The sequence below is a fragment of the Maniola jurtina genome, chromosome 15 (genome assembly GCF_905333055.1).
Source record: "Maniola jurtina chromosome 15, ilManJurt1.1, whole genome shotgun sequence".
Lineage (NCBI taxonomy): Eukaryota > Metazoa > Arthropoda > Insecta > Lepidoptera > Nymphalidae > Maniola > Maniola jurtina.
This window is the reverse complement of record NC_060043.1, coordinates 9,190,010-9,205,373: the sequence shown is the minus strand read 5'-3', so window position 1 is coordinate 9,205,373 and position 15,364 is coordinate 9,190,010. Positions and strand designations below refer to the sequence as shown.

Here is a 15,364-nt window from a genome sequence, read left to right as displayed (position 1 = left end):
TGATTCTTGCATATTGAATCGAAATTATAGATTCATGGTTGAATATTGTATTTGTATACAAAAATGTAACATATCAAGTGTTGTAAAAATTTTCGTGCACTCGGTCGTAGCGGCACTTTATTATTCTGTCAGTGTCCTGGCTGACATACAGAAAATATTCTTCGCGCAACGCACCCATATTACCTAGTCCATATTATGTCTATAATAGCACTTCATACTTTCTACAGCTATGCTCTAACTTTAGAAATTACAACCATTTTGTAGAAAATTTTATAAATGGCAACATCATCGTATAAAACCATAAGTCCATAAAACATTAATGGTGCATATACACAGCGCAAGCCTGAAAAGTAAAAACAATACCTAAATCAAAAACTATCAAATCTATATAAAAAAAAAAAATCTGTTTTAGAATGTACAGGTAAAACCCTTTCATACGATACCCCACTTAGTATAATCTTACTAGTCTGAAAGTTGAAAATACATACTAATAATTATTATTTGTTCAATGACCATATTTAATTTATTTTTTTGGCGATGTAACCACAAATTGGGTATTTTTATCCAATTTTTTTATTACTTTATTATAAACTAGGTTAAAAAAACGACGTAAACTGAAAACTAATTAAATCGATTAAATATCAAAAAGTTATAAGCATTTAAATAATTCTGATTAGACAGAGATAGCGATATAGCATTTTGACGTCACACCGTGCTAATCCCATAGTAGCTTCGTGCGGTTGCATACAAATTTTCGTTTTGCGAGAAAGGGATAGAAGACCCTCCCACTTCCAAATTAAAATGCCTGTAACTTTGTAAATCTGTTGGATTTTAATATTTTTTTCAGTGTACCTCATTATTTTTATCCTAGTTTATAATAAAGTAATAATATTTATCGAATTCAAAAGTAGAAAAATACTCAATTCACGGTTTTCGGATTTTTTTATTTTGCCCTATAAGACCTAGGCTTTCATGATTTAGTCAACAGGAAGTACCATATTATATAGGTTTCTTGACAGAAATGACAGACAGCCAGACCGACAGACAGACAGACCGACAGACAGACAGAGAATGACAGACAGACCGACAGACAGAAGTGATCTACGTTGAACATTTTTTTTATGTTTAACCACAAACTCAAGGTCTGCGGATTTTCCCCTTTACTTGACTTGTGCTATACCTATGGCATTGCCATGCTAATGATTTTAGGTCAACGGAAAGTACCTAGGTACCCTATAGGTTTTAATTCCCTTGAATTGACGGACACGACCAACAGACAGACAGGCAGACAACGAAGGGATCCTATAAGGGGTCGACCTGTCCAAATAAAACATAAAAGGTCACTCACTTTATTTTAAAAATATAATTACTCTTAAATAAATCAAATAGGTTACAAAGTACCTATATTGACCAAAGAAGGTAAAAGTCGCTGTTTATTTAATTATTTATACTTTTTTATCAAACTGCACTAAAATAATTAAGTACATCGTCGCGGACGCAAGCATCTGAAAATTAAAGTACTCATTAGGTAATTTAAAATTTTCTAATGAAATAATATTATGTAGGTTCATAATTATAGCATCTCTCTCTCCCTCTCTCTCTCTCTCTCTCTCTCGTCTGGCTTTACAGAGATTAGCCAATGTCAAGTTTGTAGTTATTTACAAGTTAGGAAAACTATATACCTAAGTATAGTATTCGTCTGTGCCGGCGCTTCCCAGTCAGATCCACCACCAAAAACACCAGTAAAACGCAAAACCCGGCCACTATTAACAAAACAAAACACTCCAAAGAGGCAGAGCACGCGTGCCAGAAAATACCAACACAGACGAAGTCCAATTAAAGTATACTTAATAGATAAGTAATGCTAGATGATGCTCGCGTCTTCGACACGATTTTTTCTAAGACAGATAGACGGATGGACGGCCGGCTCGCATCTCAGAGCAACACAGAGAACACGGCTACTTTTATCTCGGAAAATCAAAGAATTCCTAATGAATTTTTAAAAACAAAAATCCACACGTATAAAGACGCGGGGATCATCTATTTAATACCTGTAAAACAATCTATAAAGAACCTAGGTATAAACACTGAAAAACTCACATTGTACAGTAAAGTGGCATCAATTGGAAAATACTCGTACACAGTCATTTCAATTCGTTGATAAGACATGAGTGACGAGAAGTGTTGAATCTGAAAGTTGGGTGCTTATTTTACTGAGATTTTTATTCAAATAAAATATCTACTTTATTTTATTCTATTATTTCCCGATCAAACATAATATTATTTTCTAAGTACTATTACGGAAAAATACTTTCTCAATTTGAGCGATCGTTGTGCCTAGTGTTTCTCAATAAGGTTCATTTCCCAAACAAAAGATAGGTAGGTACTCATGGGTAGGATGTAGGAAGTTAAAAGTTTTCTCTTGTCCTACTTTTGTTTGTCATCCGCAAATACTGTATATTTTGTCTTATTGCCACTATTTAGGAGAATGTTCACTCGTTGGGAGGTTGGAGATAAACCATACGACCTCAGTCATCAAAATCGAAAGGTAAGAAAATTAAGAAATAAAATAAGATAACACTTAGACCTCACAATTTGTAGTTCTCAGAAACTCCACCTCAGCAAAGCCGGGATAGGTCAACTATGGAATAAAATGAAAATAATAATTTGGTACCTCCAACAGCCATCTTAAATCTTGATTTTCTGTTGGAATATTGTGTAGAGTTTGCCCAATTTTCATAGCCTGAAAAATAAATAAGTACATATTGTACTGTACAAGTGTTTAATATTGAGGCTGTCTACTTTGCTTCTTCTTAATAACGTTATTGGGTACTAGCTATAAGACCCGCAACTTCGTCCGGGATAATAACTAGCCTATATCCGTTTCATGTAAGCTAACTCTATTAAATTCTGTCAAAATCGGTTAATGAAAAGCCGTTCGATGGGCCGTGAAAAGCTAGCAGATAGACACACACTTTCTCATTTATAATATTACAAAGTACGAACGGATTTTAAATGGAATACCTCAAGTTTTAGCAAGTTCCCGGCATAGGCCAGTAAATAAATTTTCAAAATTTGATAAAAAATCCAAATAGAGCAATTGATAACGTCGTGTGTGTTGAGATTTTGATCCACCACGACTCCATGATAGATAATGTGGGCCTCGCTCACCATCGAGTGAAAACACTGTATCGCAGAAGCAAGGATTGGCCCTTGAAATGCTTCATTTATATACGTTTTTATTGCAAACGCTTTAACGTAACTTAACTCCATTTGACGTAGCGTAACCAATTGCTTAGATTTGACTTTAATCAATCCATCAGAGAGAATTTTCTTATCATTTACAAGTTCAGAGCATTGTTCATTGATGTTTTTTAACAAAGCAACTACCATCATGACAAGCACGTAGTATAGAGCTAAAGTTACGAACTGTATTATTTGCGGTAAATCAAAAGTTAAAGCGACGAGTATCATCTTCCACAAGCTGCTCTCCCGGGTAAAGTTGACAACTACTTGTATGAGTAAAATTGCAAAGAGGCTGCCCATAGTTACAAAGTTTACTTGAAATCGTAGACGGGTGAGGATACTTTGGTTTCTTCTGTTAGGTGGCGTTGCGTACCAAGTGGCGATCACTGTATTTAATATTTTCAAATAACATTCACGGTGTAGAAACACACAAGTGTAAGTAACAACGCAGAAGGTAACAAGTAAAACCAATTCGAGTACGTAATTCATTTGCGTCATAATGACTTCGGTCATTGAAGCGTTTTCGCTGGACAAAAATACGTCCTGGATATGCAAGACAAGGAATGCAAGAACAAACATCACGACCGATATTCCACTTAGCGAATTGACGTAGAAGGGATTTACGAACTATTACGAAATAATTCGTATTTTTTTGGAACTTCAGCCTATAAGGAAATAGACCGAATAACGATGCAACCATGTATATCGGCTTCACGATTTCTTGTATGACAAGGATTTTATTTTTCCGTGGTTTTGAAATGCAGTGCTTTTTAAGAAAGCTCAACATTTTTAAAGAAATAAATAATACAAGTAGCTATAGCTACGAGTAAGTAAACGTACTGCATGGATGAAAATGCCTAGCGTTTGATTCTGCAAGTAGTTAGATAGGTTAGGTACATTAAAAAAAATGCTGTCGTTTTTATAGTAAGTAAATCGTGTTTATGATATAATGGACCATATTTATGTCATAAAAAATTCATATTTTAGCAGTAAATAAAGGCGCACTCTGCTAATTAAGCTTTCACAGTCAAGCTTTTACACATAGTGTGTCGATGTAACCCCGTGTGTAGCGTGATTTCTTTTTAATGTTCGTGAATTCATTTATAATTGTTCCACATCGTTATAGAATGTATTTTAGTTGTTCCCGCGATGGTTGATATAAGATAGTGCAATTATTGTGCTCATATAAAGTTCCATGATGAGACAGGTAGTTACCTATTATTTTTTAAATATATACTTAGTAATTTCTCGTCATTCAACTCAATTCAAAAGTAGTAAAAGCGTTCATATTCTTCTTCGTATGCGTGGATTTTGGTTTTTAAAAATCCGTAAGAACTTTTTGATTTTCAAGATAAAAAGTAGCAGTTCGTCTACGCCGTACGGGATGTAAGCTATCTCAGTTATTTTTATCAAAATCGGAATGGGCCGTGAAAACAGACCATGTAACGGACAGACAGACAATTTATGGATTATGCGTACTTACCTAAAACATTCAAGCTTAGCTATAATCATGAAACTAGGAAGTATCTACTTAAGGTACTATATAGTTTATACCTAATAATGCTAGGCAGTTTATTCCTGCAGTATTCATATACTCGTATATTATAAGAATTATTATTTACTACAACCATGTTATTCATAGAATCTCTTTTGCATTGCCCCTCAGTTTATAAAAGAGAAAGGATCAAAAATGATCAAAAAGAATATACTTAAAACGCTCTGTCATGTGTTAGCACTTGCCACTTCATTTGCCAAATGGACCCCAAAATCTTTTGATATTAAAATCATAACATGTAAATTATTTAAAAAAATGAAATAAAACGAAATTAATAAAAAAAAAACCAAAATGTTTTCTAAATTATTTACGTCGAGATTGTTTATAAATCATATAAAATTAGTAGACACGAGAACGCTTTTGAGTTGTCCAAGGGTTTACAATAGACTTACGAATTGTGGTTACAGCACTTGCCCTGATGGTATGAAAGTGACTATTTGTGGAGCTGCTGGGTGCACAGGTACCTATGTGTTTATAGAATACGAGAGAATATAATAACATTATCAAGTATCAACGCCAACGCCACTTCGTAGCGACTAGCGACAGAGTGCGCTGTAGCTGGCTAGTAAACGACGTATTTTACAACTACTTTCAACTTCCATCTCTACCCTCGATATTATTTCAGGCTAGAGTTAAAGGCTTATGTACTATATCAATAGTTATATCTTAGATGTTTTTGGCGGGAAGCGCAAATCCGCCCGTGTTTAAATTACCCCTATAGACTCGAATTTGTCCATAGACTCGATCGACCCTAGCTTCCCTGGCGGATCAGAATTTGGGGTGATCTTATAACATGACATAAATACGTCCGTCCTTGCAACGGAGGGTCAAGGTCTTGAGACCGAGATGTTTTGTTATTCGTAACGTCGCGTCCGATGTTATCCGGTTACGATGTAGAACTGCTACGACCTTTTGCTACGAGCTACAACTCTACGCAATGACGTGTTATAAGACCGCGCGTGTCTACGTGCAGTCTATCAACTATTTTTGCACATTTCTTTTGCAGGTCAACCTCTAGCGCTGCTGTTGAAGCAATGCCCGTTACTAGACGAGATAGCTCTGTATGACATTTGCGCCACCTGCGGCCAAGGCATGGAACTAAGCCACGTTGACACCAAGTGTAAAGTGACTTCGTTTTCCGGCCGGCACATGCTTTGCGATGCTCTTAAGGTAAGTGATATTCTAACAGCTTGGTCATACTTCTATAAACACAGTGTCAGAAAATTGTCTCGTGTTGATAAAATTGATCATGCGCACGACTAAGTACTTGTCGATACATCTGCTTGTAAAATATACTATTTAATATATTTGACAGGGTGCAAGAGTGGTCATAATAGTCGCAAGGAACAGTTGCGATACCTTCGAGAACAACGCTCCCATCATAACTGAAATTACTCTACAGATTTGCAACACCTGTCCTTCGGTAATGATTTTCCTGTTTAGTATCTGTAGCTTACCTTTGCTGTACCTTAGCTGTACCTTAACTTGTATCTCTTATCATCGTCATGATCAACTCATCACCGGTCTACTAATGAGTACGAGTCTCCTCTCAGTATGAGAAGGGTTTAGGTTAGGCCATAGTTCACCATGCTGGCCAAATGCAAATTGACAGACTACACTCACCGCCGAAAACACTATGGAGAATTCTCATGCAAGTTTTCTAATTATGTTTTCTTTCTCACATATTAACATCTAAAAGTTAGAGGTGCGTGCCCGGGATTGGATCACGGATAAGCCGGATATCTTTACCACTCATCGCTTTTTCATTTTCACATTTCTACTTTCTAGGCCTTTACGATAGTAGCAACTGAGCCCGTAGACAGTATGGTCCCAATAGTAAGCGAGATACAGCGTCTGCGGGCTGTGTACAACCCTCGTAAGCTCCTAGGCTGTGTGGAGCTGAACTGTGTCCGTGCGAACACCGTCCTGGCGGACTTCCTGCATGTGCCGCCGGAGTCTGTCCGCGTGCCAGTTATTGGCGGCGCCACGCCTCAGACCATGGTGCCCGTGCTCTCTGCCGCTGTACATCCCTGCAAGCTATCGCAAGAACAGGTAACAATTCAGTTATTAAACTATTTACAACCCGCGTAAGCTCCTAAGCTGTGTGGAGCTGAACTGTGTCCGTGCGAGCACCGTGCTGGCGGACTTCCTGCATGCTCCACCGGAGTCTGTCTGCGTGCCAGTTACTGGCGATTGGCGTTAAATGATCCCCACTAAACTAAATTGCATACCGAATTGGCGTTATCATTCACATAGTAGCTCCTGTGGTAGCAGAGCATTTTTTTGTGTCTTAAAATTTTACTTTGCTTTTTCTTAGACAGAGTGCGTTACATCGTGCATAATGAGTGGCACGGAAGCAGTATGCGAGGCCAAGGGTAGTGAGACCGCGACGCCCTGCCTGGCCGGCGCCTACGCCGTGGCGCGTACCGCCGTCAACGTGGTCAAGGGACTGCAGGGGAAGAAGGACGTGGTACAGTGCGCGTATGTGGACAGCCTTGGCACTTGCGCTCCTAACTGTCAGTTCTTTGCGAGCGAGGTGAGATAGAGAGATATATATCCTATTGAATGTGTAACGTAATGAGCGAGACAAATAGCTGCCTGGGTCGTTAAATGCTATGTGACTGGAACCTCCTACCTGCTGGCGCAGGCCTACATCTTCAACGTACCTACTCAAAGGGACTATACAGCGGAAGGATGTAGTGTGGTGTGCAAGTGTGGACAGTCTAGGAACTTGTGCACCCGTTAGTTCTTTTCAACGGGGTGAGAAAATAGTTTTTTTTTCTAAATATTTCACTTCTTTGCTTAGTTTTATAGTTCCTTTCCCCTTCAAAATTTCCAACTAATAATTTCTAAGACATGATGAGATCAGGCATGATTGCACTTCACATGCGTAACATGCGTGAAAATATTGGCTGCATCTGATTTTTAAAAAGGAGCACATAAATTGTTTTTAAATAAGTTACACTTTGGACAATGAACAGCTGTTTCAAAATTGGTGTTGAAGTTTTGATTATTTATTTTTACTAACTATTTATTTAGGTAAATACCTAGTTACTTGGTTGGAGCTCGTAGTTTCCGTGTGGTTTGTGATTACAATTAGACAGTCTTTCAGTTCTTACTTTAGATTCTTTAGTTCACGTGTTAATTATTATAGTTAGTAATCTACTTAAAATTTTCAGGTAGTTCTAGGCCCCGCTGGTATAGAAAAAAACTTGGGCATTCCAGAACTATCAAAGTTTGAGTCTTGTCTTCTGTGCAACTGCTTGCCTTATGTACGGAATGAAATTGCTCGCGCGATATATCTGGTAAGATATATACATAGTATTTATCTGTAGACAGTAATGAAATTAATGTTGTGAAACTAATTTCGCGCCAGTAATTTCGTAATGTAACCTCCCCTTAGTGCTCGACCAGAGCTGGCACCCAGGCCTTACTCTAAAAGACAATGATATTCTGTTGCAGGTGTACACAATGTGCCAGCAGTGCTGCTGCGCGACGTGCCTAGCGCACCCGGGCACGTGCTCCACGCCGCCCGTCGTGCCGTGCGCGCCGCCCGTCAACTGGACGTGCGACTACCCCGAACCTTGCCGCGATGAGTACCTCGCCTCGGTGAGTTTCTCTTCAGTTTGCACAATGTGCCCCTTTCCTTCCTTTAAAAACCCTGATCTACTTATCATGTTCAATTTTTTTTTTTAAAGAATATTAGCCATGCTAATCATAATTAGTACTCCCCTTTCCCCTCCAATTAAGCGTAAAGCTTGTGCCAGGAGTGGGTACGACAATAGTGCAACGGGTGGGGTTTGAACCGCCGACTTTTCGGAATTCAGTCCGCTTCTCAACCGTTGAGCTATCGAGGCTCTAACGAAAGAACACTTCATTAGTGATGGTTCACTCACAGAACTCCAAATATACGGGTTCACTCATTGTTTGAGTGAGAGCGTTTAAACTGTCGTGAGTGATTTCCATTATAAATATAATAGAAACTAGTCGGGCTTACGTCGACTAACCACATGAGTACAGCGGGGAGCATCTACATATTTACTTAGTATTTTATCTATTTTACATCTTATATTGGAACGCTTACACATTCTAACTAGTAGATGATTAATGATAAATTATTTATTATTAAATACAAACACAAAAGTGACATAACAAACGAAAAGATAAAACAAATAACACGATAAAGGATTTTGAACGCTGAGAGCACTGAATGACCCTGTTCATTCAATGCTCTGTGCGTACCTCACTAACTCCCGAACCAACGATATCCACCTATCATTAATATTTCACTCGTGACAGATATGCCGTGAAATGACCTGCACGTGCGGTTCCACGGAGCTGTGCTGGCGGCCGCGAGACCGAGAGTTCGACGCCGCGCGGGCTCTGAACTTGAAACATCAAATGCCGCTAAAGGGACCCGCCTGCAACGTGTGCAATGTGCCCAAAAGCGTCCGAATCGACAAGATTTATAGGGATCGGGTGAAGAAATCTTGAAACTATACCTAGCTGATTTAATTTGAAGTTGTCCTATGTCAACCACTATTTTTGCATGAGCTTCGGACGAGGTCGAGATGGCAATCGGGGTATGAGGCGGGGGGCGCCAGCACACCCGCACGTCCCCCGCGCTATCCCGCACCGGGTTAGCGCGGGGGCTGTGCGGGTGAGCGGGGCGTCTCCACCCCGAATGTCATCTTGACCTGTCGCGTACTATAGCTATAATGGAATTCTTGGAATAAGCACCTTCTAATACATATGGAACTTTAAGGCGTCGACGCAATTTTTGTGATCTAAAAGTTGTACTCAATTACTTTTAAGTATATTTTGATTTAATTTGTATTTTTTAAAGTTTTTGTGCATAAAAAGTTCGATAGCAATTTTCAGCTTTTTATTATTTTAAATCTTTCTATTAAAATACCTAGTAAATTAGGTTGTGATAAGACAGTTATCAAAATATTTATATTAAATTGAGACAAAGATATATTAATCGTATAAAATTACTGAAAAACGCCTGTGATGACGCCTGAAAACGGAAAGTCGTTGCTTTTAAAATATTTAAAAAATATATTATACAATAAGCAATTGTGCATTACTTTTTAAAGGGATTTAAACGTTGTAGCTGATGTGTAATCTAAAAAGAGAAATCCATTTTCCAACACTCCATCCAACACTCTCAGGCTCATTTCTTTTGGTTGATAACTCGATCACTTCGGGTATTATCAGTACAACAGTCTAGCCACCAGTAGGTACAACTTTGATTATACTCGTCAATATCTCGGAAACGTGATACTTTGGAAGATTTTGTCTCATACAATACTTGTTTGTGTTCATGCCCAAAGAGTATGTAATCACTATGTTCATGCCTGCTGTTGATGCAGGTTTTATGTATGGCCGCTATTTTGAAAAAAAAGAAAATGGCGGACCTGTAGATAGGCCAGGCTCCATCTAAAATATTCAAACCTTGACAATGAGATAAAATATGAACAGCATTTTGTGTAAAAGATATTGTAGGTAATTATTATTTTCTGGCACTACGACGATCACATCGGAGTCATGTCAAGGGCAACAATTAAAAGATCTTTTTTAATATTATAATTTTATGTACAGAAATAAATACACATACATCACTGACATTCACGACTCTAGCTGGCCATTCCCAACCGCCAGCATTGAAATATCTATTCACTTTAACAGGGCTCTCTCCGTCACTCGTTTCATACAATCGTAGTTCCAATTTCATTTGAATATTAAGTAACCAAAGTCCATGAAATTTTGCAGACATATTCTAGAAACTAATATCTGTGTCTGTGGTGCTTTAGATTTTTCTAAAAATATGTAGTTTTAAAATTACAGGGGCTCAAAGATTTGTATGTAAATTTTAAGACCGCGTAACTTTGAAACCGAATATTTTAGCAGAAATCTGGAAAACCACAGACATAGATATTAGTTTCTAGAATATGTCTGCAAAATTTCATGGACTTTGGTTGCTTAATATTCAAATGAAATTGGAACTACGTTTGTATGAAGCGAGTGACGGAGAGACCCCTCTTAATGGATTTAAAGTCAGTTTTCCCGGCTAAATAATTTAAATTACGTTCTACGATCTTAGGTTGAAATCTATAGAGATCACTTTGAATTTGCTTAGACTTAAGTTTCAGTTAAAACGAGATAAATTTATGCCAGCGGCATAACACTGACTCGATGTGTAAAGTCAGACGAGAGAAAAAAAAAGTCTGACCAAAATCAAAGTGCGCTCTATAGATCTCCCTTAGATCTTACTCGTAAGCTGGCAATCAAAAATGGCCAGCTAGTATAATGATCGGAGAATCGAGCATATTGAGTGCATAGAATGATGTGAAGAGGCACGTCTATATAGGATAGCCTCGGTGCGTAGAGATATTGTCTTCGGAGGGGGCGTCATATGTCATCCCGCAGCAAAACAGCTTTTGTACGGCGCGGGAGACGCGCGACGCCCGGGAGTCGGTGCGCGGCAGCCCGCCTGCCTCTTCATCATCCGACTACAACAATTGTAAATGAGATTAATAACAACGGATATCACGAATCGTCACAACGCGCGATGTGTGTTAGTCAAATGTTAATCAGAAATCCTAGTGTTTCTAAGGGCCGGCGCACATATATGGCGGAGCGCAACGCAGAGCATGCCCGCGAAGTTTTCTAATCGCGTGACACATTACCTGAATTTTTACCAGAGAATGCACGAGCACGCGCGGGACTGCGCGCGGAATCGCATTTTAGATATTATTTCAATGAGGACAATGTCGATATAATATTTTGACTGTGAAAAAGGCTCTGCGCTGCGGTCCGCCATAATATTATTATGTGCGCCGGCCCTTAGGGATCCATTAAATAATAAGTTTTGCTGGTTGTACAGTCACTATGGTTAAGATAACCATAAAGTTATGACTAAGGCTGAGATCACTTTGACTTTGCTTAGACTTAAGACACTGTTAAAACAAATCAGGGCTATATCACTAACTTAAATCTGTCACGTCTTATGAAGCGTAAGTCTTAGCAAAGTGTGCTCTGTAAATCTCAGTCTTAGTGTTATCCATCCGACAGCAAAACTTATACGCTCATGATTTAAAACGGAATTTTCTGAACAGAACCTGTCGTCTAGTTAATCATCAACCAATCGGTAGTGATTAGGTACGATTATTATCATTCTTTTACATTGATATAAATCTGTGACTCACTATTTTTCCGATATACCTAGAGTTAGACAGTGAATAAATTAAGCATTAATAAGCGAGATGCCGCGCATTTTTATGGGGTTTGCAAAGTAAAAAACATTCAATGATTTAGAGCCTCAATAGCTCAACCGGTAAACGAGTGGACTGAAAACCGAAAGGTCGACGGTTCAAACCCCGCCCGTTGCACTATTGTCGTACCTAATCCTAGCACAAGCCTGACGCTTAGTTGGAGAGGAAAGGGGAATATTTAGTCATTTAACATGGCTAATATTCTTAAAAAAAAAAATGAGGTCTCGCATCTAAATACGCACCGCTGCACGCTGCAGTATATGTAAAAGCACTAAGGCGTCAAAATAGCTACCCTGGCTTGTGAAAACTAACAATTCCTTCAGGAGACTTAATAACTTATGTCCATAGACGTCTATCGGTTGAGAGGCTGATTGGAGGATGGACAGAAAATAATTATTCTTCAACATCCTAATCAACATCTAGTGTGTGATCTTTGGGAGATAATTTGTACATTACCCATTCCGAATGTTTCTTTGCCATTTCTGGAGTCTGCAACTCTCTAATTTCATCCGTGATACTGTCGTCGTCATCATCCTTTGATGTATTTTTTGCTGCTTTCTTCTCTTTGGGGACGGGATCGGACTGTACATCTGGTGGTATGGGTTTCTGTAATAAGATGTTGTTTAAGTTTCGTTAATTTTTCCTCTAACGTATTATATTAAATGCTCTATATTAATAAGGTTAAAAAGTATATAGAAATTGCCATTATTTGTTCTAGAACTTCTGTTTTTAGCGTTCTATACTAACTAGCTATCAACACTGACGACAGAATATAAAAAAAACCCCAACGCAATTTTAGAACATGATACAATCGTCTATTTAAAATACCTTGTGTCACAATTTTATTATTTATCGCTTGGGATATAGTGGGCATACATTACCTATTAAATTGACCAAAAGCACGCGCATCGCGTGAACATTTTTTTTTTAAATAATAAATGTTTTTATTGAACATAATCTGTTTTATTTTTATAATACTGCTTAGTGCAGTCACAGAATAATATAATAGTACTATAGTGCAGTGATGGGCGCAAGTGCTATCTTTTAAATGGAATGTCACAGATTTGTGTTAGAGCAGGGGCATTTGAAAATTTACAATTTCTAAATTGTCTCCAATCAGTATTTTTATTTTTAGTATGAGATTTTATTCCTCACCATCTCTATCACTACATTGATAGATTTCCAGCGCCGAAACAATAGCGTTGAACAGAGATTTCCTTTAGAAAACGAATAAGTTCCGAATTTTTGAAATTCCCGTGTATTCGTTTGTAGAATATAAAACTGTTAAACGTAATAGGTACGCTTTTTACCTTTTTATCAACTTCTAACGTTGCTAATGGGATCGATTCGGGTGAAGGTTCCCGCTTTTTAGTACTAGATGATAATTTTTTTGCGACGCTGTGCTTGTGCTTAGCAGGAGATATTTCTGTAAAAACAGAAATAATTTGAAATTTAGAGTATCCTTTCTAATACCTTCATTAATATAATCAACAGGTGGCGTGCAAGTCGTTCAAATAAATTATAAAGAAATTAAAGAAGCCACGCATGTCGGACCAACTAGTTATTTAAATAAACTAAGTAAGTAAGTAGGTACATTGATTTGTTTTGTTAAAATTTCTCTTAATTCCTTGATAAGGGGAATAGAAATACCTAATACCAGCTATTTCATTCATAAAAATCAAATACCGATTACCGTGTTCACACTCCTTTCGCTCCTCGATTTCTGTACTATCCTTTCCGGCTACATGTTTCAATTCTTCGGCTGCGGGAGTCAAAAATTATTCATCTTAATTGATTTTATTTATATAAGTATGCAATCTCACCTGGTGGTAAGTGATGATGTAGTCTAAGATATGTAGAAGCGGGCTAACCTGGAAGGGGTTAATAAACTTACAAGATCTGATTCTTGATTGAGTGGATTTCAAAACCTGTCGAAAAATCATGTTCCTGTCTATAAAAAAAAGTTACGTTACGGCTTACTATACTAATTAGTAGGTAGGTACTATTTTATTCACGAGTTAATTTAGTGGTTTTATCCAAATCTTAGCCAAGATCTTAGCATAGTTTGTAGTATTTTATTACAAAAAAAAAACTGCTGTTGTCTCCGGATCTACGCGACAGATTTTAATCTAAATAAAATAAGTACAATATATTTACATTGCAAAGATTCCTGATTGATTTTATACTAAGTACCAATAATAATGTAAAATAGGTTAACATGCACTCTAATGTATTTTCAAATTATTATTTTTTTATATGGTGAAATTGAAATCCACCTGTCACCACCAGTAATGACTCAAATAATTATAAGATTACGTACAAGGAACGACGGGTGCCTTCGAGCGTCTGTGGTGTAAGTCCGAGTCATCGCTGGGTCGGCACGGCTTACTGTGGCGACTGCTGGTCGTCTTTTCCACCATTATAACTGAGCCCACCTGGGCATTTCCGCCACTATTTTTTTCTTGTTCGGACATCCTCTAAAGCAACTCAAGCATCCATACGTCTAATTCTCCCCTAACTCTCGCTTTTTTTTTTGTCACCAGTAAATTAGCTTACAATTTTTAGAAAAGTACAAACGGCTGAAATGTCACGCTTAGCAATTTTGACAGTTGATTTGCATTTTTTTCATATCTTCTATTTTCGAAATGCCTTCCGCGAAAAGTATAAGTTTTTATATTTCTAGACCCAGTGGTTTCCTTTCAAATGTATATTGATCTCATAGAATCTCTTTTTATTAGAAAAACTAGCTATCTACCTGGCTTCGCTTTCAATGTTTTCAAGAAGTGAAAGATTTTTTCTAAGGTGCAGTTGGTTCCGGAGATTTTTCTCCACTAACATAAACACAAACTTCATCAACACAAAATTTACACCCTGTCTTCTTTTAATAGTGATATACGAATAAGAACTAATTCAATAAAGAATAAAAAATTTCGTCATCAGCCTGTGGATGTCCACTGTTGGATATAGGCTTTCCCTAACAGCGCCACCGCACCCGGTCCTCACCTTCCTCATCTAGCCACTTCCTGCCAGCCGCTTTATATCGTCAGTCCATCCTGCTAGAGGGCGTCCCACACTACGCTTGCTTCAACGCGGTCTCCACTCAAGGACTTTCCGGTCAACGGCCATCGCCTCTACGACAGGCATGGCCTGCCCACTGCCACTTCAGCTTGCTAATAGTTTGGGCTGCGTCAGTTACCTTGGTTCTCCTGCGGATCCCCTCATCTCGGATCTTATCCCTCAGGGATAAAAAAATGTAAATATAAAAAACTGGGTAAGTCGCGATTAG

The 15,364-nt window shown here is 38.0% G+C and overlaps 3 protein-coding genes across 3 annotated transcripts; 1 reads left to right on the top strand and 2 right to left on the bottom strand.

Moving 5' to 3' along the window:
• Positions 1–1,425: 1,425 nt before the first annotated feature.
• Positions 1,426–4,033, bottom strand: LOC123872346 (putative gustatory receptor 59f). The gene is given in 5 exon segments (XM_045916567.1): positions 1,426–1,505; positions 2,101–2,190; positions 2,675–2,743; positions 3,025–3,858; positions 3,860–4,033. Coding segments are annotated over 5 exon segments (1,227 nt in total). The 3' UTR covers positions 1,426–1,445.
• A 936-nt stretch (positions 4,034–4,969) lies between these two features.
• On the top strand, positions 4,970–9,411 carry LOC123872344 (malate dehydrogenase, mitochondrial-like). The gene is made up of 8 exons (XM_045916564.1): positions 4,970–5,261; positions 5,808–5,971; positions 6,117–6,224; positions 6,590–6,853; positions 7,119–7,337; positions 7,981–8,106; positions 8,264–8,410; positions 9,101–9,411. Exons 1-8 carry the CDS (start codon positions 5,093–5,095, stop codon positions 9,293–9,295), a joined length of 1,392 nt encoding a protein of 463 aa, XP_045772520.1. The 5' UTR covers positions 4,970–5,092; the 3' UTR covers positions 9,296–9,411.
• A 1,391-nt stretch (positions 9,412–10,802) lies between these two features.
• LOC123872357 lies at positions 10,803–14,692 on the bottom strand. Its single transcript, XM_045916579.1, has 5 exons — positions 14,399–14,692; positions 13,772–13,840; positions 13,389–13,504; positions 12,535–12,684; positions 10,803–11,316 (listed from the first exon to the last, which is right to left on the bottom strand). Exons 1-5 carry the CDS (start codon positions 14,550–14,552, stop codon positions 11,167–11,169), a joined length of 639 nt encoding a protein of 212 aa, XP_045772535.1. The 5' UTR covers positions 14,553–14,692; the 3' UTR covers positions 10,803–11,166.
• Between the last annotated feature and the right edge of the window lie 672 nt (positions 14,693–15,364).